The 26667-nt window shown below is 35.3% G+C and overlaps 1 protein-coding gene across 5 annotated transcripts in view; it reads left to right on the top strand.

Annotated features, from left to right (window-relative positions):
- The window catches only part of LOC135080747 (protein doublesex), a 263103-nt gene that overhangs the window by 45879 nt on the left and 190557 nt on the right, over nucleotides 1-26667 (top strand). For 3 of the 5 annotated variants that reach the window (XM_063975466.1, XM_063975464.1, XM_063975465.1), the window contains exons 2-3: nucleotides 18550-18693; nucleotides 26215-26296. In XM_063975466.1, the coding sequence (XP_063831536.1) occupies nucleotides 18550-18693; nucleotides 26215-26296 (226 nt within the window). Of the gene's footprint in view, nucleotides 1-18549; nucleotides 18694-26214; nucleotides 26312-26667 lie in introns of all 5 variants that reach the window. The other 2 variants (XM_063975467.1, XM_063975468.1) reach the window with 1 other exon arrangement.

The following is a 26667-nucleotide window of genomic DNA, read 5'->3' on the forward strand; positions in this document are numbered from 1 at the left end:
CGATTTTTCCCAAATTAAGTTCTCTGTTTTACGTATTGTTATAATCACTATTGTCTTCAAACAGATGGTCAGTTCAGGATTTCCTCTTTAAGCGGAACATCCACGCGTCTTAATATTCCAACCAGCACCTGACCAATTCATTTGCCAATACAAGGGCGGATGGCGCAATAAATAGTTGAATTAGTACCGTTTATTGCCACTTCGGCGTTAGTGGCGCATTGTTTGGCGCAATTCCTGCTACACAACTGTTGACGTATGCAGAAGTAAGTTATAAAGTTCGGTATAGAACGTCTCACGCGCATCCGGTGTCAAATCCGTGTTAAAATGATTCTCGGAATGATTTGTTTATAAATCTTCTTTTGTTTTATAGAGGAAATAATTTGGCTATCGGTCTACTTTATAGTTCATTCGGAGAACTATTTAAAGCTTATATTCTCACGATCATTACTTTGCTGATAGCGATTTAATAATTTTATCATTTGTCCATCAAATACGGGGATCACAGCAACTTCTTCGATACGACATAAACTTAGTTATCGGAAATGTCAAAATGGCCACACATACAAGAAAATAATATTTTGAGCACTTTCTCTGTTAAAAAAAAGTTTTTGTTTGTCACCTGTGTGCCTACCATGAGTTTACGTTAGGTGTGCTCGCTAGCGACTGCGTAAAAAAATGACATTTAAATATATGACATATTGTGCAGCGCCCCTAGCGGCTACTTACAAGAAATAAAATCTTCATATAATTTTTTGACGTATTCGCTAGCGAGCTCACCTAACGTAAACTCATGGTAGGCACACTGTTATCCGCTTTGCAATGGAAGGAAGCCTTAACTTCGAACTCCTTCTATACTAAGTATTCTTCTGATTAATTTCGTTGCGGGTCCAATGACAGTTAATTTTTCCCCGGGATAAATTTGACCTCACTGGTTGGGTTTTTATTGGCTGTCAAGATCTCTGTAGATCCTGGCTACACAGGAGTTGCAGCGGTGGGAACGAGAGGTGGGGATAGTCCTGTTTTGTTAACAAAAGTTTGTAGTCTTCTTTTAAAAAAGACAAAAAAATAAGCAATTTGAATACAGAATGGTATAAAAAATAAATTGATTGTTTCTAATCATTATGCAAACAGAAACAATGACCGCACCTCAAACCATTATTCAAAGCGAAAATTTTCTCGGAATCGTTTACCACGATAACGCGTGCGCTCGCGCATATACATACGTCGATTACGAGAAGGAATAAGAATAAGCTGTGCCTAGAATTTATACGGGCGACCACGGTGGCCCGTTTGTATGGCCCGCAGTGGACTATATCGCAGATGTGACCAACATAAAGATTGGATTGCAGTGGGTTAATCATGACATGCAGTGTGTTCGTGGTAGAGTTATTTGAAGAAAGGGCGAGTAGACCTATGTCACATTTGTATAAAAAAGTTTTTGATAAGACACAAACGATATTTTTTTCTAGCTCAAAAGATTTGTACACAAACTTTTCTCACTCGATGACACTGTAACCCAAAATTATTTTACTTTCTGCTGCTGCTTCTCTTAAAAATGAACTTTTTTTGCCCACGAAACTAAATCACAGAATAGTGGTGGCTGAGGTTTTGTTGGGTTTTTTAGTCTTCCAGTGACTTGGCCCACTTTTAGCTTGGTCCATGGGCTAATTCGCGTGAAAATCTACTCTAGAATCTTAGAAATGGGCCCATTCACTAGGAGAACAACTATATAAAAATTCAAACTAGTGATTTGGCCCGTGGACCAAGTTAAAGTGGGCCAAGTCTCTGGAAGACTCGGGTTTTTGTAAGTTTTATGCCAGTTCTTCTGGCTGTTACTTTAAATCCATTAAGAGTCATGACAGATTTCGTAGCGCATACGTTATAACACCTCTGTAGGTCTTACAGGAGCGTGCAGTGCATAAAAACCTCAGATCATAGAAAAACAATAAGGCAGTCCATATGCAAAGGTTCATTGGTGAAACTCCACTTGGACAAGTCCTCAGTAAAGGGTTACGGGTGAAGCTCGCTTCCACTTTCGGCCAATCATCACTTTTCGTCCAGTGAGATGTAGGCTAAGAGCTTCCCCCTTTGTTGTTTACTTAAAATAAAAAGAAATAAAAAATATGTATTGTAAATAGCTCATACGTATCTCAAACTAAACTGCAACCCTCCACTACGATACTAGAAGAAACTTAAGAGCAATAACGTAGCAACCCAGAATCAGACACTATACATATACTACAAGCAATCAAATTAATTAAGAGTAGGCTTATTAACTTTAGGTAAGATTCAAATCTGGTAGATACTAATCGGCCATCAAAGTTTTATGTCGTCCATCAAAGGTATAACCTGTAAACATAGTTTAATGAGATATAAAATACACTACGATCGTTAAACACAGCTTGATTCCATCGTATAAGATTGTATGTAAATGACATATAAAATTATTTTAATGTAATATGGCGGCATTGGCTTACTAGTCAGTTCGTATTTCACTGGTATAAGGTACTAATAGTTTTGCAACTAGTTTCTTGGCAACACGTTGCGTAGTAAAATCTAGATATTAGAAATGCAACATACTATAAACACTTTTAGTAAGGACATATTCTTGTAATAGTTTTTTAATAGGGGCTGAGCGGAGGCCTCACAAGCTGTTAAATCCTGGTAGAGCTGTTTGTATAGCTACGTTTGTAAGCAAGAGGTAGCTAAATAGATAGTAGTTTTTCCAATCTGTTTTATTCTAGCAGAATTATACAATTCCGAATTATGATACTTTTAGCCCTTCCCCTTATACCTCATTAAACTTTTTTTTGGTATTCTTCTAAGCACACCATGCAGAAATTACAATACATATTATTAGGGTAAACACCATCTAATCTTACATTTTTTCTAAGCTGTTGAAAAGCAAATGTTCTTGGGCTTGGGTAGTACTATTTGTGAATTAAACTATCTTGCAAAATAATTAATTCAGCTAATACTTTAGTGTGGATGAAACTCATGATAGATTTCAGGCTAAAATTGGTCTAAAAAAAAGATATAAAAAAATATTGAATGGTGGAGTTTGAATTTAGTTTTGAGTCTCATATCACACCACGGACCTAAATCTCTTAGGTCAACCCGTAGATATGAAAACAACTTGAAATCACAAACAGAAAATTTTCCATTTTTATCACGCAAATAAAACTAGTTTTCGCGGAGAATGTGGACTTAGGTAATCGATTACATCATCGATTGTCTAAATCGAAAACATCTGCAACACAATGGCACGTATTGCGACATCGTGCCTGCGGTGTTTGTAAACATTGTGGGAGTATAGTATTCTACTATTCTAGTATTGGAGTAATAAATAACCTCTTTTATCTATTAAAACAATATTATGTCCTATTATAATCGTGTCTTTCCCTCGATTACAAGATTGTGATTGTTGGATTACTTTCAAAACACCATCATAAGTTGATTACTGTGTCAACTACTTCACTAATTATAAAACAAAGTCATTTTCCTGTTTGTCTTTCCATTCTGTGGTGGGCTTTGGTTTAGCTTGCAGTGTGCTTTTTCTAATCAAAAAGATAAAATTCTACGTTGAGCTTTTTACGGAAATATTTTGAGTATTAACTGAATAGAAAACTTACCAATTTTAGTCAAATTGTAAATAAAGAAGAAAGTAAAACTTTCACACTACCCCTTCTGTAATAAAGATTCAGAAAAGACCTACTTGTATTTTATAGGTCTGCTTCATTTATCATCCTAAAAGCAAAAAGTCCTGTAAGCAGTTCAGACTTTATGCTCGTCACTTAAGTTTACGCCGGAAGTTTGGAGTGTTGCCAAACGAGCCGGATCTACGTGCGAGTTGTCTCTACACCCTCAATTCTGCATGTTGAGCAAACTTAAGATAGTCAAAGTCAAATCTAGTGAGCAATTATTTCTGCTTTGTTGAATGTTATCTTGAAAACAAAACCCGTAGATTTTTTCAAAGTTAAACAGCGGAATTATATTTTTAGAAAAATTTGGTTTCTCGAAATACTTCTTTTTTACATGAACAGCAATAAATCCACGTACCTACTCGTAGTTTTGAAAACAGATTCCAATAATGGCAATAAATCGATTTTGGATTATATTGAATTGTGACACTCTTTATGTTTCAATTTAGATTTTCTTAAAGTTTTTCATAGAGTTTTTCTGTGATTTTGTGACAAAAAGTGAAGCCTGTTATGCTGTTGACTGTACTTTATAAACTGGCAGAGACAAGATATATAAACTATCCACTTTATGTGAAACACATAAACCTAATCACTTTATTGATATTACATTTCTTGACGACGAATGCCTGACCTGTGCCGACTTAAGTGCTAAAACAAGCTTATGAAATTGAACCTATCCCCTCATAAATAGCGGTGAGGTTTAGTGAAACTAAGTGCTCCTAAAGGTTAGTTTTATACTTCCGTAATAACACCACAACGGTATGAGGATAGTAACATCAATATAATAGTCTAAGACCTATTATTTAGTCTCGTTAATTATTATAAAAATTAAACCTAGTGACTGAAGTCTATTGTTTAATTTAGGTAAAGCTAAAAGTTAGATAGCTGACATTTTTATTTTAGATTTTTTATTTTAGATAATTATTTAATGCACCTGGCAGTGTAATGATATAAAACGAGGAATACGTATTTTTTAGACACATTTTTTTAAATGAAACGAAATAGTTAGTAATAGTTACATGGAACGTCCGCAAGAAGTCTTTTATTCTTTCCAAAAAGTCTGTGAAAAGATATTTAGGTAAATATTTATTTTCACATACTTCCGGGCCTTCCGAAATACTGAGTTTTTTTCGCCTATAGGCGGAGTTTGCCCCGGATTGTGACTTATTTTCAAAATGCAGATCATAATGTGCGCACCGTTCCAATTCCCCGGTCTCCCTTCTACTTTAGTGGATAGTAGGGGCTGCCTGCAAAGCCACTTTCATAGCCGCAATAAAAACTTTTCATTGGCTCACGTCAACTCGGAGGAGGTTTAACTTAAACTTTAGTTTATCTCCGTTTTACGGCGTTCCCTCTATTCTACGCGTCTACCTCATTTGAATTGTTAAAATATCCTTTTAACTTTGATAAGCTTTTCTACGGTGTCCTAACTGAAAGTTTATTAAATTATATTTTTTGAGTTACCCCCTTTTATTATGATTGCCTCGTTTTATATCTGCTACCGACTGTATGCAGATTTTGGTTCCGAAATTTAAGCTTTTTATCGGAACTGACTATCTGATGAATTAACTAAGGAGGAGGCGCAGTGTTTTATGCAAGCATGAATTTATTGAAAGTTAAATCAAGTCCGGCGATTTTGTGTCGTTGGCTTATAATACCCATGTAATCTTTGCAGTGTTTAAACCAGGAGGGGTCTCCTAATGATTCACGCGTCGAATCAGTAAGCTCAGCAGGATTTTTAGGTACCAATTCTCTTTTTATCAGTCATTTATCATTCTGTGGAAGGCGGGTCGTTATGACCAACCGCTCGCATTATTTTAGCAGCTTTTACACGTGTTATTTGAAGACTTTGGTTCTGAATGTTAAGGTTGAAAATCGAGTGGTGTTTTCCGTGGATCGGCGTAATGTGACCGCGCAATGGGTGGGGAGTAACTGACAGATATTAATGATTCCTAGACTGCGTCGTTACATAATTTTATTGTACTACATACTGTGATATTGGACGATGGGCTCCGTGGTCCAGGTGCCTTGATGGCTGCCTCATAACATCTCGTGTTACTATGATGAATCTCACACTTTATGGCTACAATTTTGACCAATAACTAGTAGCCACTTTATGATAAATTTCAACTGTGACAATTGAGAACTGAGCTTACAGAGAATTTAAATTATTCAAGATTAATGGCATCTGTAGGCATACATTAGCATTTTGGCTTCCGAAATGACATATTGGGCTTTCATCGCTTAGTGATGCATCTTCTACATAAATTAAAATATTTTTCTTTTCTTTTTAAACTGGGACACCGTTTTGGTGTGCATTAATTTAAATGAATCAAAATATTAAGATCTTCACATCCTCTTTAAAGCATTACTAATTGCTACCCTATAAAGATGAGGTCAAATAAAGTTGAAAACTCTTTTGCTGATTATTTGCCACATTGCTTTTTATGCAACTTTATGTTGGTAGGTATATTATTCTACTTATATGGTGTCGAGTGTAGCGGTCCCTTGGACCCGACCATCTAAACGGCCTGTATCGACAGCTTGATAGTCAAGCTTACAAACCATACTTAATCCACATGACTCAGTATAGTTTTCCATAAATGCTCTCTACTTAAAAACCTACCCTACCCTACAAAAATTCCATCCGCAATGACACGGATATTTCCATTGTATATTCATAACCAACAACAGTTAGAAATCAATGTATGCATGTAGCAACAAAACGTTGCGCAAGACTATACAATTACCGCGAAATATATTTTATGTTCGCTAGAGCGAGCGTGAGTGGAACATACTATATTTTAATTGCTCCACCATTTTGAATTCTCATTGGTCACGCCTCCTTTTTACACTACACTGCGAAAACACGTGTTGCTCAATTGCAAACGGATTCTTATTAGTTAATTATTAATTACAATACCACTCATCATTAGTAATTAAACGCACAACAGTAACTGCACGCTGCAGCTGTATCACTATGATTGATGCGTTACATACTTTTTGGTCGAGATTTATTTCTCTTGTAGTTTCATGTGATTACTTTTTAATTGGTTATTAATTAACGCGATTTGTATAACAACGAACAATACTAAAATTAAGTGTAAATGGTCTGGTTCATCAGTAGTTTTACAATATGAAAGTAGCTCATTGATATTTATAGACTAAGAGTTTCTAATACTTTCAAATTAATTGTATTGGGTGTTTTTTAAGAATGTTTTGAGCTGTAATTGTATATTATTTTAAGTTATACGAGGTGTGTATGAAATTTATCGGCGTTGTGCGCAATGGCCGATCGGGCATCATAACAGTAACGGAGGAATTTGTGTAAGTTCCACTTGGCTTGTTTCGGGCTGAGTTATTGACTTTGGATGTACGAACTGATTGGAAAAGCTTTTTTAACAACAAATAATATAAAGTACAAAAGATATTTCGATTCATTTGTAATTTAGAAGGTTGTACAATTTACACTCTTTTTACAAGCTTTATTTAATTTTAATCCTTAAATTGAACCGACAAATTTTATTAAAGTGAACATATTTTTTTTTTACTGAACGATTGAGATAGGTCCAAATTACAATCACAAAACCCATGATTTATTAATTTATTAAGTTTTTGAGCTTTTGTTTGGTTCTCTTTTTTTCTTGATTCAGAATTACATTTTGCTTTAAAAGGGAAGAGTGTTGTAAGTCAAAAATTCATCTATAAAAAGCCATATGTTCCAATGTGGGTGGAGCTTTTTCTTTGTCTAATAACTTTTTTCAAAAAGATCCATTACTTACTCATAGCTATTAGAATCAATATTAATCAGTTATAGACTTTAACGGAAAAAGAGTTTTAAAACAAAAGACTACACAAGGGGCGGCTGTGACGAAGCGTCCGGTGTGATACGGGCACAAAGAACAATTGTTCCATCGGGAACACTGGGCTTGGTTATAATTGTTTAGGGTTAACAACTATACTCATATTTAGCATTTCGTTTGCTTAATTCGTCAAGGTAGTTTGACTCTAGCAAACATTTTGAGGTTAATTTTGGTAGATTTTATAGAATTAGGAATGGAATGAATTTTGTATTTTGATTTAGTTTTTGCTTCAATTAATATTTATGTAATAACAACCATCTAATAGAAAAGAATGTAAGTATCGCTCTTTCCAGGGCGCTTATACACGTCCCAAATATATAACTTGCCCTACCCACTTCGGGACAACATATTATGTGCTGGTGCTGAGAAGAAGTGGCAGAAGAAACTCATTCACCTTTGTCAGCCTCTTTCATTTTCATTGTTTCTAAACCTTTGATCATCCTACTTACTTTTTCCTTTCAGAGCGATGTGCCCATATTGAACTAAAAAAATCTTTCAATTTTCTCAACCCTTTGGTCACCCTGCTACTTTGTCCTTTAGCTACGTGACTGCCAGCGGAAGCGGCGATAACTTATCACAAAATACCTACTTGTTGTATTGTGTTGTACTTGTGTTGGGCCGAACAACGCTTTGTTTGGGGATACGGCACGCGTCGGATGTTGTGTTGGGTATTTCTTCTCGTTGCGGTAGGGACAAAAGGAAGTGGGGTTTATTTTGGTGTTTCTTAATGTAGACTTTCAGGTTAGGTACAAAATTTTATTTGGAAGCCCTCTTGTGTTCTTCTGATTAATTTGGTTGCGGGTTTAATGACAGTTTAACTTTCCTTGGGACAAACTTGACACTATTTGGGTTTTTGTCGGCGGTCGAGCTAGATCCTGGCTACACAGGAGTTGCAGTGGTGGGAATAGTTCTGTTTAACTACAATATTTTTTAATTCGAAAGTGAATTGCAATATTTAGGACTCTCATCATCAGAACATTTAGTATCCACTTCAGTAGATAGACTCTTTTAATACCAGAGATGAATGGAGTATTCGACTTTGATTGTGGAGTTACGTTACGTTTTTTTATTGCGATTTTAATATTATTGACATGATTTTTATGGTTGTGGTTTTCATTTCCATCTTCAATGAAAAATTAGAGCTTAAATTAAAGAAGAACTTTTGATTGAATTTCCATTTTATAAACATGAAATGATATTTGAAATCTTTCGTTTGGCGATGGATTCTAAATGCCTCTATTACCTACGTTGATAAAATGAGTTAAACTTACTATCATAGAGTACCAAATAAAAAAAAAAAATGAACTTGCGTGGTTTTCCCATATATCATATTAACGGCAAGTCGTGCAGTATTAACTTGACTTTGCAATATTATGCAATTTATACGATTCCGTTGTGACGCAGTGTCCTTCTGAGGGTCATTAAAGTTTACGACCCTTTCATGATGTGGACTAGTAATTAATAAGGCGACAATGTAGCGAATGGCCGCCGGTTGCACGATATGTTTATTGTTTAGCAATTAAACACTTCGTGGGTAGAAGTTTGCCTTTGCACGTGCATTGCTGTGTGAACTTGAAGATCATTAAAGTTTGAAAAAATAAAAAGTAAAAACCACTAGGGGAGACCGAGGAGAGTTGTGACATTGTCGATTTTCTGAAACCTATTAACTAGGTATATCAGCGAGCTCGCAATAGCGCGTATTTGTTTGCTCCAGACTTAAACTAAAAACGCACACTGTTACGGAGCTCGCAGGCAGTTAATAATTAAGCTCCAAAAAATCGACGATGTCAGAACTCTCCTCGGTCTCCCCTAAAGGAATACTTGAAATATGAACTGTTTTTGTGTGTTTCAGTAGAGTACAATAGAGATCTCACTCTTTCCGCGGATATCGTAAAAGGTGACCAAGGGACAATATGAGAATATCAGGCCTCCCCAACCCGACTGGCTTGACTGGGGAATGTAGACCAAATCTTCCATTTGCCTTTGGTAAAATATAGAGGGTCGTGCTCCCTAATAAATAATAGGACTAAATGATTTATTTACTCTTTGTTAAGGGTTCTGAGGTTCTTAATTTTATATGTTTTATAAGCTGCCATGTTTTAGTTAAGTCTATTGCAGGTTATAAAACGACCTAATGATTGTTATTAGCGGATAATTAAGACAATTTACGCTTGCAATGTTTCCTAATAACATACCTAACTGAAAACTAGTAATAACTAAAAACAATCACTAAATTAATGAGGAAATAAACAACTGAAATGTTTCATTGCAGCTCAACCGGAAAAAAGTTTTGTGGAGCCTTTGTAACGTACAAAAAACAAAACAAACAAGAATTTTCTTTAAGACGCAATCACTAACTAGCCTGAACTAGCCTAAAGTAATGTTTGAAAACTACAACACTGGCACAAAACTCAAGATAAACGTCGGTAATAAAATAAAAAAATAAAAGAAGTGACACATCTTTTCTTTCCATTAAAAAAATATTTAAAGAACACAAGACTTGGCTGTATGGTGTATGCCTTTGCTGCAAAATTAAAAAAGAAATACAAAAAAGTCCGACACACTGCTGTTTAACCGCGAGGACGCGATACCCTCGCTCCGTTTAGCTTTCTCGCACAGCTTTGGTGGTATGATTATGATTCACACCACCAATCACAGCTTGGCCACGCTTCCTTGCACTGCTGCCTCGTATATCAATGGTGGTATATTCCTTGGACCACCAAGGTGGCAAAAAGCATTTCAATCAAGAAGTAGATCTAGGTATGTTTTTATACGCATTCCCATTTTCTGCAAGCTTTTTAGTCTTTTTATCCATCAGTGTAATTAACTCTTCATGTGAATTACTTATTTGACTAACTCATCTCTCGATGCAGAACTCGGAGGCGAACTGTAAGGAAAACAGTAGCGGCGATCATAATATATCTGTACCGGTCGTAGTGATACTGGGACTCCATAGAACCAGAATAGCCGCTCAGCACAAAAAATAAAGCTCATCATGTCTAGGTCTCTATTTGACTCTAGTGCAGATCTATCCGTTCTTTTTGAGGTGACACTTTGTATTATGATTATGCTATACTAGTTTGAAAGTTCTCTTCTACAAAAATATCTCGATTACAAATCATTCTCTTCTTTCCTTTAGTTACTGATTCAAACCCCAACTCCAAAAAAACTACATAGGTAAATCAATCACCTTTTTATTTTTCTGTAACAAAATCTAAACCACAGCCACACTAAAATGTTACACTCATTAAAGCGTGCTATAACACCATCCAGGCCAATTTAATAAGAGAACATGGTCTGACGCGGAAATCTTGTGCCATATTACTCATCATATAGGTCGATGTAACTGTTGAAGTTGTAGTTCACTAACGACTTCCTGAGGCTTGATCGTGCTCGGTGGCGTGACGCGCCCTCAAGCGTGAACGAATCAAAAATTGTGTACAAACTCAAATTAAGGATCTAACTAGTTGACTTTTTGAAACGATCGATTTTTATTGCGAGACTGGTTTTGTTGGATTTTTGAAACAATTGAGGATCGTTTTTATTGCAGTAAAAATACATTCTACTTGAAATGATTGTGTACAAACTAGTTTAAGTAACTTAGGGCTTTGGCTAGTTAACTTTTTGAAACAATCGATTTTAATTGCAAGACTAGTTTTGTTAAATTTTTGAAACAATTGAGGATCGTTTTAATTGCATGATGTAAAAAGACTTTCTACTTGAAATGGTTCTGTACAAACTCAAACTAAGGATCTAACTACTTAGTTGACTTTTTGTAACAATCTATTTTCTATTGCAATATTAGCTACTCGTATTTCGCAAATGGCTCCCGTTAAACTTTGGACCCTTTCATTTTTTTAGAGCTTAATTTTAGAAATCCTTTCTTAGCAAATGCCTCAGTCCTAGCATTTCAGGGCAATCTGTATTGGGCAACAACAACTCACAACTGTGCGGTGACTCTGGCTATTAAAGCAACATATGGGCCCATTGCAGATTGGTGTAAGGCAGTAAGGTGTAATAAGACAAGTGGGCAAATACTAAACAAAAACACGTCATGTTTTGTCGACATTTCAATAGATTACATTTTAGATAGATAGAGCCCGCTGACAAACAGTCTGACAGAGAAAGCGGTCTATTGGTTGAGACCCTTTGGGTACGGAACTTTAAAGCTCAGTTACACCATCTTATTTTAACCGTAACAATGACAATAACCGGTGCTTTATGTATGGAATTTGACAGATTTTTGACGTTTGTCAAAGTTAAAGTAAGATGGTGCAACTCAGCCTAACAGTTTCAAATTATTTTGCACAACTACATCAAGTCGTTGTAGCACAGGTACTTGTCATTATTGCCCTCCTTCTGCACGTAGGTAAGAAAACAACGTGAGCCAGCAATAATGCACATTCTATGTAATTATACAATTAAACTGTCTATTAGATGATGGTTAGTAAATGGAAGATGATTCAGTGTATTTTGTTCCTACTTTGGAACAATTCTGTTGTAAAGTTATTATTACTTTATAGTTCTTAGTCCGTTCAGTAAAACGGCAGTCAAACTGGCGCGTATGAGAAATTTTACATTTTTCTCTATTCAAAATAGCCCCTAAAATTATATTGCAAAGCCTGGTTAACTTCGATAAACTTAAGTCACGATGTTGATACTTCTGTCTATAAACTTTATGCCCACATCGTTTAAGTAAAGAGGTTTAACAACTTTTTTTAGTATAAAAACGTCTCTACCCTTATTACTGGCCATTACAGATTAATTGTGAAGAAGTGTTTCAAAAAGGCCATTAGGAAACTTGTGCGTATTTAATAGATTATCTGTAAATAAAAATCAGAACTTTTTACTTTAATTGCCTGCTCAAAAATGAACGGCCGCGTCCACGATTTGGCGCGAAAAACTTTTCCCCGCGCTATTACAAGAGCAACGTAAACAGAAATCTCTACGAGTGAGCCTGCCGAGCTTACGTAGGCGTTAGAGAAAAAAAAGTGGTTCCAAAGTTGGCTCATCGGCCAATCGCGAGCGCGGTAGGCGTGGCTGAGCGCCGCCATTGGCCGCCGCCGCGATCACGCCGCGCGCGTAGTGATGGATAGCACGATTATAATGTTATTACGAGGCAACGCTTTCTCGAAACATTAACCGATTTTAACATTGATCGATTTTTACTAGATTTTCACTAGCGGTTTTCCTCACTACTAATACTAATAAATTCATTTGCATTTAAAACGACGCTGCAAAAAAAGCGTTTAGAACATAATACTGGGTCAGCTAATAGTTTCGTTGTTTTTTTAACAGCTTATTAAATTTTTAGTCGGTGGCGAACTGTACTAATGACTTGTTCAAAATGAAGTGTTAATGAAGTTGGTATTGGCTGTAATTACGTATATAACCAACGCAACACTTTAGTGCTTTGCCAGGTTCATATGAGTACTTCACTCGGCTCTGATTTATGACTTAGTAATAACTGATCATAAAGTTAAAACCCAAGATTTACGTCCGCCGTTAATCCAATATGACCTCGAACGGTCAAAGTTCTGCGCTCCTGACCGATATAACATAAAACTCCTTTGCTGATTAAAACTGTTATTAAAACTTGGTTTTAAAATTCAGTATAAACCCATTCCTAATTGCGACCTTTCGCAGTTTATGGGCTATTATGTTGCCTGCATGTAAAATGCTGTTTAGTTTAAACTAAAACGACACTATTTTTTATTTCTTACTAATAACTACTTTGAAGTTTTATGACATTTCTAAGATTAATAAATAACATTAAAATCTGTTGCCTAAACGATGTTATTAAAGCTTTGAAACTAGCCAACTTTGCATAATTGACTTGTGATTGCTTTAGTAATTATTTTATATTAATAATAATAATAATTTTAAATGGTATTTCATGATTTGAATCGCAGTGTATTTTATTTACTTCGTTATACGAGATGCACATTTCAATTAAGCTCGTGCGCTGTAGGTGTATTGTTAATACATAGAATACTTATCTTGTGACAAAACATTATTTTTATTTATAGCCATAAAAACGCTACTGACACAAGGTATTAATTTAAGAATTGCTTACCTCAATACTATTTAAAATGAATGTGTCAGAAAAAGCACAAAACAAAAACAAAATTATGCTTCTTCTGGGATGTTGGCCCCAGCACATCACATCTCTCCGTTAGCCGAGATTGCGACCGTGATCAGAGATCTAATTAAAAAAAAAACAATCCAAGACTGTCGATAAAATAGCGCAGTTATAATAAGTGTGAAGCAGTTTTACAAGTTTTCCTTCAAATTCCTACACTCCGCTTATCTCCGCAACTAACTTAAACACGCTACGCCATAAAACGACCATTGTTTCTTAACCGTTCACTGGAAAAGTAGTGGATGGAGGCCGCAGTAAAACGCCTACCATACATATTTACTCACTTTGTCTAATGCAATGTGGCGGGGAACGAGTTTTTATGTCACTTAATGCGCGCTCGGACAGCTTGAAAAGCGCGTTTTATGTAAAAACGTGACAGGAATGAATTTATGCTGGATTTGCTTTTGAAGTCCATACTAAATCATTACTGAATTTCAAATTTTGCAGTTGTGAGCTTATAGGCGAGAATTAAGGCTTTACAGAAAAAACAAAACAAAAGGTAAACGAATCAAGAAAAAAATAACATATTTAGGTATTTTAACCGTAATTTATAGCTGGCACAGGCAGAAGTTGAAGCATTTTCATTAATAATTTTTGTCATTAGATTTAAACCTTCAAAATGAAGTTATAAACCATAATATTTGTAATTAATGTAATTCTCTTAGATGTATTCCAAACTACTCTACTTGCTCGTATCTACTTTTGAACTAACTTTTTTATTCCCAGCGAGACTTACTTTAGCCATAAAAGTCACTCGAAGTTGTATAACGTCACACTCCTCGATTTTCCTACCATAAAATTTAAGTCAATAAAGTTTTACTACCATTTCGGCGTGAGGTGCATAATCGATTTCTTTTAGATCGATTCCGAGTTACAAAGTAACAGCACTAATTAGCGGGGAAATATGGCGGGAGTTTTGACGCCTAGGGCTTATTCCAAAATTTGGGTAGGAATCTTAAGTTTGAAAAAAGAACGTCTTGAAGTTATTCGAAATGCAAGTTATATTTTTTTAAATGAGCTTGGAATGAAAAGTTAACAGCCAGTAATTTGTAGTAATCGATACCCAGCCTGTGGCACAGATCGTATTAATAGTTTTTCCGCTATGGTAAGTATTTTCCAAATCGATTTATGTGTAGCATTGCTTGATTGCTGGCAGACAATCCATGATAAAGCTGACGGTGGGCTAATGAAGTAATGCTGCGATACGCCATGTTGCGTCGTAAACCGAACAGTGGAAAGCCATCTCGCCATAAAAGCGATGTAGTAAAACCCGGCCGATGTCTGGCGCAATGCGTCGCTGCTGCATTTGTTACTTCGGGAACGGGCATTACTCAGAATCTTAATAAACGGTTGAAACCTTCCATTTTGGTATTAAACTGTTGCTAGTTAGAAAAAGCCAACTTGACTTTGAAAATTAAAATTGGTATTTATTTAGTCCAAAAATATTACAGTAGGTAGGTATTATTGGGTCACTGTTACTTTCAATATAAAAGTGATCTTTCTGACTGAAATATAATTATTACAGAGTAAATAAACAATGACAAACAGCAATATATTTCAAAATAAACATACCATCTTTCTTTATGCATAAAAAAGGGCCCAGTGAATGCTATGGTCCAAATATTAAAAATAAGTTTTGAAAGAGCGCGCTACAGTGACATTGTCTGTTTCTAAAAAGGTTTGCATGAAAATGTGTGACATGTACTCATAGGAGTACACTTCAGAGCGTGACGAAGTATGTCCAAGTGTCCTTTCTAGCGCTGAAGAGCGTTTTTATGTCCTACGGCCACGTTTGTGGACAAAAGGAAGTCATAAAAAGCTAAGTGTCTGCCGTGATGCGCGACCTTCTGCCTCGGCTTTACGGCAGTGACGTACCTACCTCGATTATGTTTAATCCTTGTTTATGGTTACGGTCTCGATTGTGTTTCACGGCTGACGATTGTCGATTTTGTTGCTCGAGCTCGACGTACCTTTGTTCTTGTATAGTTATGGGAACGGAGCGGAGATCGTACGATGTTCACGTTGTAAAGTTGTGAGAAACTTTCCGAGAACTATCAACGCTTATGGATCTACACCTATCTACTTCCGTTAAATAATATAAAATACATCGCCAACACTAACGTAGTTTGTATTTAATTCACAATAAAGTTTTTATGCTGTCGTTTATTCCAAGATATTTATATTTTTGTAACGTGACGCTTTATTAGATCAATTAAAAAAATTAAAACAAAAAATATTAATTGACATCAGGAAAAGTCACTCTAGATTATACATAGAAATATTTTTTTATGCAGAACAAGGCAGGTATTTGACCGCAATCGCACCGATAGATTTGTTTCAAGTCAATTTTGACGCAAATCGTTGATAGGTGTTAATTTTTTTAAAGCAAACGAAATAAAATAAATAAACATTTTACCTTATAGTTCTTGCAACTCACGAAAGCGAGTGAGCTTTACTTGTGTGTGTACGCACATATAACGATAGTGTAATGTCTATCAAAACTATTGAAAAACGAACAGTAGCGAGCCACTACACATGTAAAGCTCACCTGCCTTCGTGTATTGCAACAACTATAAAGACAGTTATGGAATATGATAAATAAATATTTAGACTTACATTTAATTAGGAAACTTTGAGTCACCTTATTTAAAGTGTACTCTTTGTAAATCTACAGACACTAAATCAATGGACATAACTAATAGCTTTTCAAATGGCCCATAAATACTTGACAGCTATTAACGTTGGTATCTCAATGCAGTACAAGTAATGCAACGCGATTTTACAATCGGATCAGTGTTTTGCACAAATTATGGCCGCCAAGGAATATAAATGTCCATCGACTATTATGTTTCGGTCTGTTGTGATCACCTACGATATTTAAGTGCTCTATAAAGCAATGATAGTGGTCAGTAAAACAAAAAGATTAATAATAATGACGGCTGACATATTGTTACTTGATTCTGATTGGCAGGCCACCTGGATTTTGATAGAGTTTGGTAAAGGGTTGAGTTACAGCCAGGCAGCACTGCTTTCAGACGTATACAGAAAAGTAGGTATACAATATCGCTCAGTTGTCTATAAGCATTGCAACCCCTTTGTAAGTAATTCAAAGTTACAAGTGAATGTGGTCGTGCCTTATTGTTTTAATAACAAAAAGCTTTTTTTATTAAATTTATAAGCTCTAATAAATAAAATAAAAATGCTTATTGCAACCCCTTTGCAAGTAATTCAAAGTTACATGTGAATGTGGTCGTGCCTTATTGTTTTAATAACAAAAAGCTTTTGTTATTAAATTTATAAGCTCTAATAAATAAAATAAAAATTGTTTATTTCGGATAATTTCAATTCATAAGTAAAAGTGGGTTAGTAATACAAAAATTGACTTAATCTAAGGTTAGTAAAATTGGTTAAAATAACTTTAAAGAAAAGCTTAGATCTAGTCTTGAACTTTTTAATCCAGGTTAATGTCTAACAACAAATAATGTCATACTCGTATTTTTAATAATATGAATAAGTGTAATCAAAGCGAGCATTTGTAACACTTGAGTCATAGCAGTAATCTAAACTATTTTGACTCTATTGTTCCCACAGCACTTGAGTTGCACATTCCCCGAATTAATCCTGAAGTAGTTCCGTCAATCGACTGTTTATTTACATTATGATAATTTCACGGCTATTGTAAACAATGCCATTGGATATAATGTAAATATTTACATGACGGCTTAAGCAGAAGTCGCATTGTGAGAAGCTTGCATATGAAATTGCCGTTTTATTATTATAGCGAGCTTTTGTCAGCGACTTTGCCCGCCTGAAATTCAATTTGTTACATGAAGACTGACTTGAACGTAAGAATCGTTTTAATTAGACCAATTAACTGTTGAGTTATAGAAATTATAGCCTGTAAGTTATCCTGATGTATAATAATCAATACAACACTTACTACTTCTGTAAAGTTTTGATCAAAATTGGTTCAGTGAGTTTTGCTTGATAGAGTAACAAACATCCATCTACCCACAAAACTTTCGCATTTATAATTAATATTTTATTTAATATTTTATTAGTACTTAACAGGATTTGAAGGCAACTAACGCCCATATTCACAAACATTACGATGAGGTCTCACAGTGCGCGTGGACGCACAGGGTCACATATACGATCGAACCAATGACAAAGCTCTATTCAACGCTGTACCTTCGATTTGCTGCTTCACTTAAGCAAGCATTGTTTGTAAATACGGGTGTAAATCTTAACCACCTTTTCGGAAAGACCATGCAAACTGAGTATTATAAGTAAGCGCACTAAAGCTTCATAATATTAGGATCTGTGTGCGTGTAAGAGCCTAAAAGCTTTATAATTATAACGCTAGGTTAAATTGTTTTGTTATTTAAGATTTAATTGTCAGAAAGGCTTCTTTGCTTGGAGTCAATGACACTTACTTGGACAGCTGTCTTTCTGATGTTAAATCTTTTAAGATTTTATTCGTCTTATTTGCATACCAAGCCCTGTCCAAATCGACAAGTTTGATAGATGGGCTTGTGATAAGCACACTCAATTTGGCGAGGAGATATCATAATTAAAATGTAAAGTAAAAACGCTTTTAACGAGTGGTGAACACATATTAATTTAGAGGTTACCTAGAGGGGTAAACCTTTGTAATTAAGTCTATCCCAAATTACTAGTTCTTTAAAAATGTAAGACCTACCTACACCTTTGCCATAATATTCAAGTTCGTCCGTTCGTCTATTTCAGCCAAGGATTTCCATTAACTACCGATCCTACTTCCAGCATCCAGTTATGTACTAAATACTACACGTAAATAACATGTTCTTTTCTTTTTTTCCAGCGGTGTCCCTAGAAACCCTGGTGGAAAACTGTCACAAACTCCTAGAGAAGTTCCACTATTCCTGGGAGATGATGCCCCTCGTGCTGGTCATCCTGAATTACGCGGGCAGCGACCTGGACGAAGCCTCGAGGAAGATTGATGAAGGTAAGTCTAGGGATTAGATGATAATTTAGTTTGTAAGAGCAATGAGCGCAATGAGCAAACGGTCAGATTCCGTAAGGTAGCTTTTGGATCATCATCATCATCATCATTTCAGCCACAGAACGTCCACTGCTGAACATAAGCCTTTGGTCATAGGCGGTGACTTTTCATCTCAAGATAAATATTTTGTAGATGATTCGACACTTAACAATTTGAAAGGGAGACAATTCATCTGAGGATGAAATATCCTCGGTTGAAATTGAAATACCTTTAGTCTCCCAGATTCCCATTTCGTTTTAGGCGGTTGGCAGCGATCATATAGCGCCTTCCTGCAACCTTTATGAGGGGTCATCTGTCCACTTTTGAAATTGTAAGATCCAAAATATAAAGAATAGATTAAGTGATTTTACTGCTGGGCTTTGTTTGCCTATGCCTTGTCCACTGAAAAGAAATAAACAACGTTTGTTTTAAATAACCGAATCCAATAATCGAACTGTTATAATAGTTTTATATCGCCCGTCATAGTTACTGATTTTTCAGCTCGTTGCGTTTTGGCCACCAGTTGTGATGGACAACTTTTTATCTTGAAACTTTAGTGGTTACTTTTAGGCAGTTCATAAAAATAAATACTAAATACTTAGTCGAATAATCAATATAAATTTGAACTTCAGTCTCTCTTGTAGAACATCTAATAGGTGTCTTAGACAAGATTGATATGGGTCATTATAATGATTCACTGTAGAGTGTTAAATTGCTTTCCACCGGTTCTGAGAACTTAAGCACATTCTGTCAACTATATGGGTTTTCTTGGAGGCACTATCTCATACAGATGCCATAGCTATCAACGCAACATGAAATGCGATCCTTTCTCCCGCGCGAATGCTTCCGGCCCAATATGACATAAAGTGATCCTTTATCCTTTATAATAATTATTCTCGGATCCCTGAAATTTCTAGTTGCTGAAATCTATCTATCTATAATAGCCTTTGGGGTCCGTCTTCGTATATAGGCCTTCTCTTCAACCTTCCACCTACCGTATCAGCGACGTGGTGGAAGAGATTGAGAGCCGTATTATGGAGAATTGGAGATGGATCGATCATCACGATCACTAAGGCAGAAAGACCTTGTAGTGGAGACCCCGACTTGGAGTGGAGAAGAAGACTGCCTAAAAGACAGACAGATGACATCCGGCAACAAGTTGCTGAAATAATTAGACCGAAGACAGAGACTACTTTTTGTGGTCTTTTTCACGTCTTTTTCTTGTATTTTAAAGCTCACTCAATCATAGATTAGATCTGCTACGTCTTTATAATGATTAAAATAAAGACGTTTGCTCATTGCTAAATCATTTGCATTTTAAAGCTCACGAGATTACAGTAAAAAATCACTTAGAAATATTACTTACTGTAACTTCTTACAATATGAAAGTTGTTATGATCGTCACTTATTTAGAACCTGGAACTTATCTAGACTAATTTGTGTAGTTAAAATTGCATACAATATTACTGTTTCCTCGTGCGTTTCCAAGTTTTGTTTACAAGAACGATACGCTAAGCGAACGTTCCTTCTATTGTTTAGTCACGTCCGACGCAACACACAGCGGAATACTTATTTTTAACGAAACACTTATAATTAAGTTGTCTAACATACAGAGGAGTTTCTCGCTGTATGTTGGATAAAGGTGTGTTTACATTGCCAAGTGACTTGTACGGAGTGTGCTAATTCTGTGCCAGTAGAAACTGACAATCTTTGTAATAAAGTCGAATAAAATTGGATAGTGAGATGTCAAAAGTAAGTAGTTGTAACGGAGTTGTGACACTGTCGATTTTTGGAAACCTATCGACTAAGAGAGCTCGCAACAAAGCGTATTTGTTAGCTTGAAACTTGAAATAAAAAGGTACTGTTACGAGCTCGATGGTAGTTATAAAATTCCAAAAATCGACAATGCACTCTGTTATAACTCACCTCAGTCTCCCCTATCTAGTGGTACAGTCAGCGTCAAATAGTTCGTGACACCCAAATTAGCCACAAAGTTCGCAACGCGGCTTTTTTACAATGGAATAAGGTTGAGTTGTTAATTTTTTTGGGTATCACGAACTAAGGCTGGGCTGCACCATCTTATTTTAACTTTGACAAACGTCAAAAATCTGTCAAACTCCATACAAAAAGCACCGGTTATCGTTATAGTTACCCTTAAAGTTAGGTGGTGCAACTCAGCCAAGTATTTGACGCTGACTGGACTTACAAAGTTGTCAGTTTCCATTGCACGAACTGAACGCATCTACGAACTTCGTGCATGCCTCATGGTATTGTAAGTAAATGTATAGACAACAGCACATCGGCTCTACATTTCTGTTGCTAATTCGCTCTTAATACAAACGCTTAAAATGTCACTAGGTTAGCTTGATGTGCTGTCGTCTGTACCCACCTTAGGTATTCGGTGACGATGTTAATATCTCAAAAAAACACTTTCCATGGCAAAAAAAAACTAGGGCCCGGATAAATCTATAGAAAACGATTTCAATTTTAAGAGTTAGTAACCTAATAGGTTGAGGTGAGCTTGATTTGAAACCTCCCTTCCCCCGTGCAGTAAAACTTTTATGAGATATTCTGAAGTGACGCAAAAATAGCCTTCCGCACATTTCATACATTTCAGGACATTTTGTGATAAACGATGATTTTGTATGGACTAGGAAACGATTACCATTAAGTACCATTAAGTTTGTGGACATAACAATGTTTTGTTGTGTTTCGGCGGTTGGAGGTGAGGTTACATACAGTTCTTCTGTAGTAGCCCTTCATGTCACTTTTCCATCAGGTGAGATGCAGGCTCAGAGGTTCCCCGTTTTGAATTAAGAAAGTACCAGATTTTCCCCCTGTTACGTATTATTCTCAGTCGGTACACTCTTGTCAGAGTGGCCGTGGTCATCATTGTGAATCACGATGAGTGATGTTCCTCACAATACGGCGCCATTCCTCGCGGACTGCAGTTTTTCTTTCGTTCCGAGCACTTAGTTATTAAGCCTTGATCTGGTCTGTCCATCTCATTGGTGATCTACTACGTGATCTGGTGTCCTCAACCTTTCCCTGCACTACGAGACGCTCTATGAAGTCATTACTGCGGCGAGAATTACATGGCCGAAGAAGGTCAAAATGCGTGACTGAACTGTGGTTGTTAAGTATTATCAGGAACTTATGTTATTAATCTTTCTGGAGCTTTATTTTCGGCTACCCTTCTGCCCACTATACACACTTAATTTTATATTGTATCAAACATTCAATTAGACCTTCAAGTTTTAAAACATCTTCACCGAATACCGAATATTATTATTAAGATACGAAAGTTTACATACTCCTTTTCGCTGCTTTTACTTAGATCTTTTATATTCTATCAAAAGAATTAAGTTATTCTTCTTTAAATACGTACGAGAGCGTGAAAAGGAGTATTAATTTCAAAACCTTTATTTTTCCATTGATCTTCAATGACGAACATACTAGTCATAATGGGTAATCAATTCAGTGGAGAAAAATAAGGGTTTCTGTCAAGCGCGACTGTAGCTTTGTACCAGTGAACATTTTATTTAACATTTAATCAATGCATTTGTTACAAGTTTTAATACATTATTAATCAACTGTTTTTTCATGAAAATTGAAGTATCAGAGAACAGTCTGTTTAAACTGCTAAATAACATGTTCATCGGTACACTTTTTAACTTGGAAAAAACTGCATTTGTAAAACATTGGTATGTGTTAATTCAATTAAAATCTGATGCTAACATAAGCATCGCAGGATACAATAATTAGGATCATTCGGCAAACGATTCCGATCATTAAATATTTAATAAGTTACAGAAATTGTACTTAATCGAAATAAGTAGTTAACATTTTTATTAAAACTGTAAAATACGTCAAAAATTTGAGCGGTCTTATTAGTAAAGGAACAGCAAGTTTAGGAAATTAATTGAAACATTGAAATTTCGTAGTAAAATTCATTTCAATATTATTGAAATTATACAAATGAACGCGGTAGCATTGTTTGTGTTAATATAAATCACTGTACGTTAAAATTTAAATGCAGTCTAATTACCAAAAGTAAAAATTAATAAACTCATTTTTAAGTGGCTCATTAAATTCGAAAGTAGCTTTTTAACATTAATTTTTCACAGGACGTTGGAAGGTACCACAGAATACATAATAAGGCCCGCACTGGCGCCTGTGGTAATTATCAAGTCGGTGTATTGTCGCCTAAATGTCAAAAAGGCGTCAGACATTTTTTTCAACCGCATCCAAAATTAATTCATATTATTTAAAAAGTTTATTAAATTAACTTTACCTCAACGCTAATATCACTGGCCACTGTTATTTACATATATTAAATGATAAATGGACCTTTGCTTGTAAATAATTTAATTTTTCAATAATTAAAAAGTACAAAACATGTTTTCGAATTGTACCTATTCATGCTCGCCGCCGCGCCGCGCAGTGACTTACTGAATGGCTTGTATTTTATTTGCACCTACCTACTTTATAAAAATAAAAAATCACTTTTAATAGAACTGCTACGCTAAATCGTTTTTGTATTGTTTATTATTATTAAGACAAATTAATATTTATCTGTAAGTGATTGCATTGTAATTTTTTTTTTGAGAAATAAATATCTTTAATATGCTATTTATAGTTTCCTCCTTAATATAAAAAATAATAAATATCTTTGGACAATCTCACACAGCGCCATCTAGCCCCAAAGTAAGCAATTAATATACTTGTGTTATGGGTGCTAGTTAACGGATATACTACTTATATACTTTTTTTTTAAATACATACATATTATACATAGTAACACCCAGACCCGTCACAGAAATTAAAATTCATCATTTCAATTTCTGCCCGACCGGGAATCGAACCCGGGACCTCTCGGCATAGTAGTCCGTTCTGAACCACTACACCAAACGGCCGACAATAATATACATACATAGAATGCGCATCTTCGCGATATCATCTTGGGGTGGGGACTATAATTTACTATAATTACTATATTGAATAGAAAAATTAAAAACATGCACAATGTTTCTGTAATGGGCAAACCGGCCAGCGATTCGAGGACCACCGCAACATAGACAATTTAACTAAAAAATACTTGCTTTAAACTGCGGAGTCGCTCGTGTCGATAAAATGATAGCTGACTTCTTGGTGGGAATCTGAAGCGTCATGTTAGCGGTTTTGTTTTATTTTCTCAAATTCGTGTTTGGGCGACTATTAATGTGTAATAATGGTGGATTATTAACCATTGAGTGTTCGTGAACGTGCATGAGTGTGGGCAAGTGAAGCAAAACAGTGCATTGTGATTCTTCTGGTTCTCTCAAGTTGTCCATAGGAGGTCTCAGTAAAGCCCCACCATTTTACTGAGACTCAAAGGGTGGGAGGGGTATCATCATATATAGGTATATCATCTATCATCGTTTATTAAATCATTACTTGATTTTTGTAAATTGTATCACTTATAGTATACTTGAAAATGGCACAAATCAAGTCGACCTCGACGTGTATTGCCAACATCATCAAAAAAGAAGAAGAAGAAATGATAGCTTGATTACCTCACTATTATCGTGGGTACAAGAAATAAAAGTATCACTTCTTTAAATTAAGAATAGACAATAATTGCGTTATTAAAACTAATTTTGTGCTACATTTGTCTGAATATTGAAGGCACTTAAAGCTACGTTTTGTGCCTGACATGGCGAATTGGTGACATAACTTCCATTTAGCCGTAGGGGGTATTTTGGTCCTGTCAAAAAGAGAAAGCTCAGTGTCGACTGGCCACGATGTAATTAGCCCGCGGACAATCCAGAATATCTACGTAGCGTATCAATAAAAAAATGATACAACAATGAGAATAAATAGGCACAAGAAAATATAAATATATTTAATTTGCAAATCTCGATAAAGTAAGATAATCGATAATATTGCCACAAGATCGGACAGAACTTTGCCTTAATTTTTTCAATTTTATTTCTTATAAAAGTATCAATCTTATAAAGTGTAGTGTACCTAATCTAAAATTACCCCCTACTTACATGGATTAATCTCATCTGCATATTTAATGTTGTTTCAATAAGGAAGTGCTATGTCAATGATTCACTTAACTGTGCTCTTTGTAGCGTAAACGAGATTTTGCTTAAGAAAATAACATCAATTTGTAAATTCCTCTCTTCAACGGTACTTACTATATTTTCCATTAAAAATAACAAACTACTTGAAAACTGGAAATCAGCCGGGCAATATAACTACTTAATGTATTCCTGATTCGTTCATGCATAATACATTATCAATTATTTGTCGATAAGTTGGGCGTGGTTGGGCAAACGGTCCTTCGGGGGACAAGCTTGGCGAGCATGCTTGGCCACTTGTTCGGTAGCTTATTTGAAAATATAGAATGTCACTTATTTTTCTAAACGTTTTATGGCTTGGTATGTAATTATGGTAGTAAGTTTGGAAACTTTCTGAGATTTATTCCATTGTTTTATTTTCTTTTGGCCGAAAAAAAACAACCAAGCCATAAAACGTTTAGAAAAATAAGTGACATTCTATATTTTCAAATAATTGTTCTTAATTCAAATCGATCCACTTTCGTTTTCTAATTTGCTGTTCCGACGACCACAAGAATAGTGACATAAATTGAAATCGAAATGATGAATTTTAATTTATGTGACGGGTCTGGGTACTCTGGGTGTGACTATGTATAATATTTATGTATTTAAAAAAAAGTATATTAGTAGTATATCCGTTAAGCTAGCACCCATAACACAAGCATTAAGTTGCTTACTTTGGGGCTAGCTGGCGCTGTGTGAAATTGTCCAAAGATTTATTTATTATTTATTTAAAATGAATTTTTCAAGAATATTTTCCTTTATGAAATGATGTTTGAGCAAATCGTTTCCGAGGGCCCCAATTCACGTGCGATTATAGTTAATTTAACAACGTGCAAAAGTTAAACGACAAAAGTCATATTCTCAGTATTTAATAGCCTATCTAGGTACATATTTGCAACACAAAAAGATAATCCTGTATCCGTCGAATATAATGACTTGGGAAAATCCTTGATTTTTAAATATTCACTTATCGCGCTTGTTGATTCACTGATTAATTCCGTTCCATTTCATACATCATTCATTATTATTTAATCTTTAATATCTTAGTAGAAGCTATGTTTTATTGTTATTTTATATGCCTTATTAATATACTACTACTTACTATTAATTACACGCGTAACACGCTCGGAGCACAATTAGTATTTTTTTATTTGTAATTATTTTGATGTTCACTAGGTGTTGAAATAATATATGTCATTTCCATGAAATTATTGTTTATTATGAAATTATAATAAAAAATGTTATCGAGTCGATATTGGTGGACGTGGATGGGCTGCTTTTATGTTTAAATTATTTTTATGTTGTGTAAAATGTGCAGTTTTTTCCATTATAGTGTTGTGCTATGCGAGTGTCGATAGCTGGCGTTTGTCCACAGGGAAGATGATCATCAACGAGTACGCGCGGAAGCACAACCTCAACATCTTCGACGGCTTAGAGCTGAGGAACTCGACTCGCCAGTACGGACTTTAATAGTAATATAGTTTTTCCAAAACACACACACACATAAATACACGCACTAACAAACAGCCAAAAAATTACATTATACACCGCCACAGTATTGCGTTCAAATTATAAAATAATGTTTTAGAAAGTATTGAGATTTTACTCACAGATTTACTTTAGCAATTTTTCTAGTTTATTCTAGTTTAAAATTAATTAATAACTTAGCAGTTACCTTAACTTTAGCAACTGAAATATTTCATGTTGTTTTTCAGTATCAAAGAAGAACATCATTACAAAGCGATATCTTTCGGGTTGCAATGATTCATTACAAAAAAGTATCACAAGATCCATTTAAATTAGATTCATAACGTGAGTATTTGTATTT

Source organism: Ostrinia nubilalis, chromosome 18 (assembly GCF_963855985.1).
Source record: "Ostrinia nubilalis chromosome 18, ilOstNubi1.1, whole genome shotgun sequence".
NCBI classification, from domain to species: domain Eukaryota; kingdom Metazoa; phylum Arthropoda; class Insecta; order Lepidoptera; family Crambidae; genus Ostrinia; species Ostrinia nubilalis.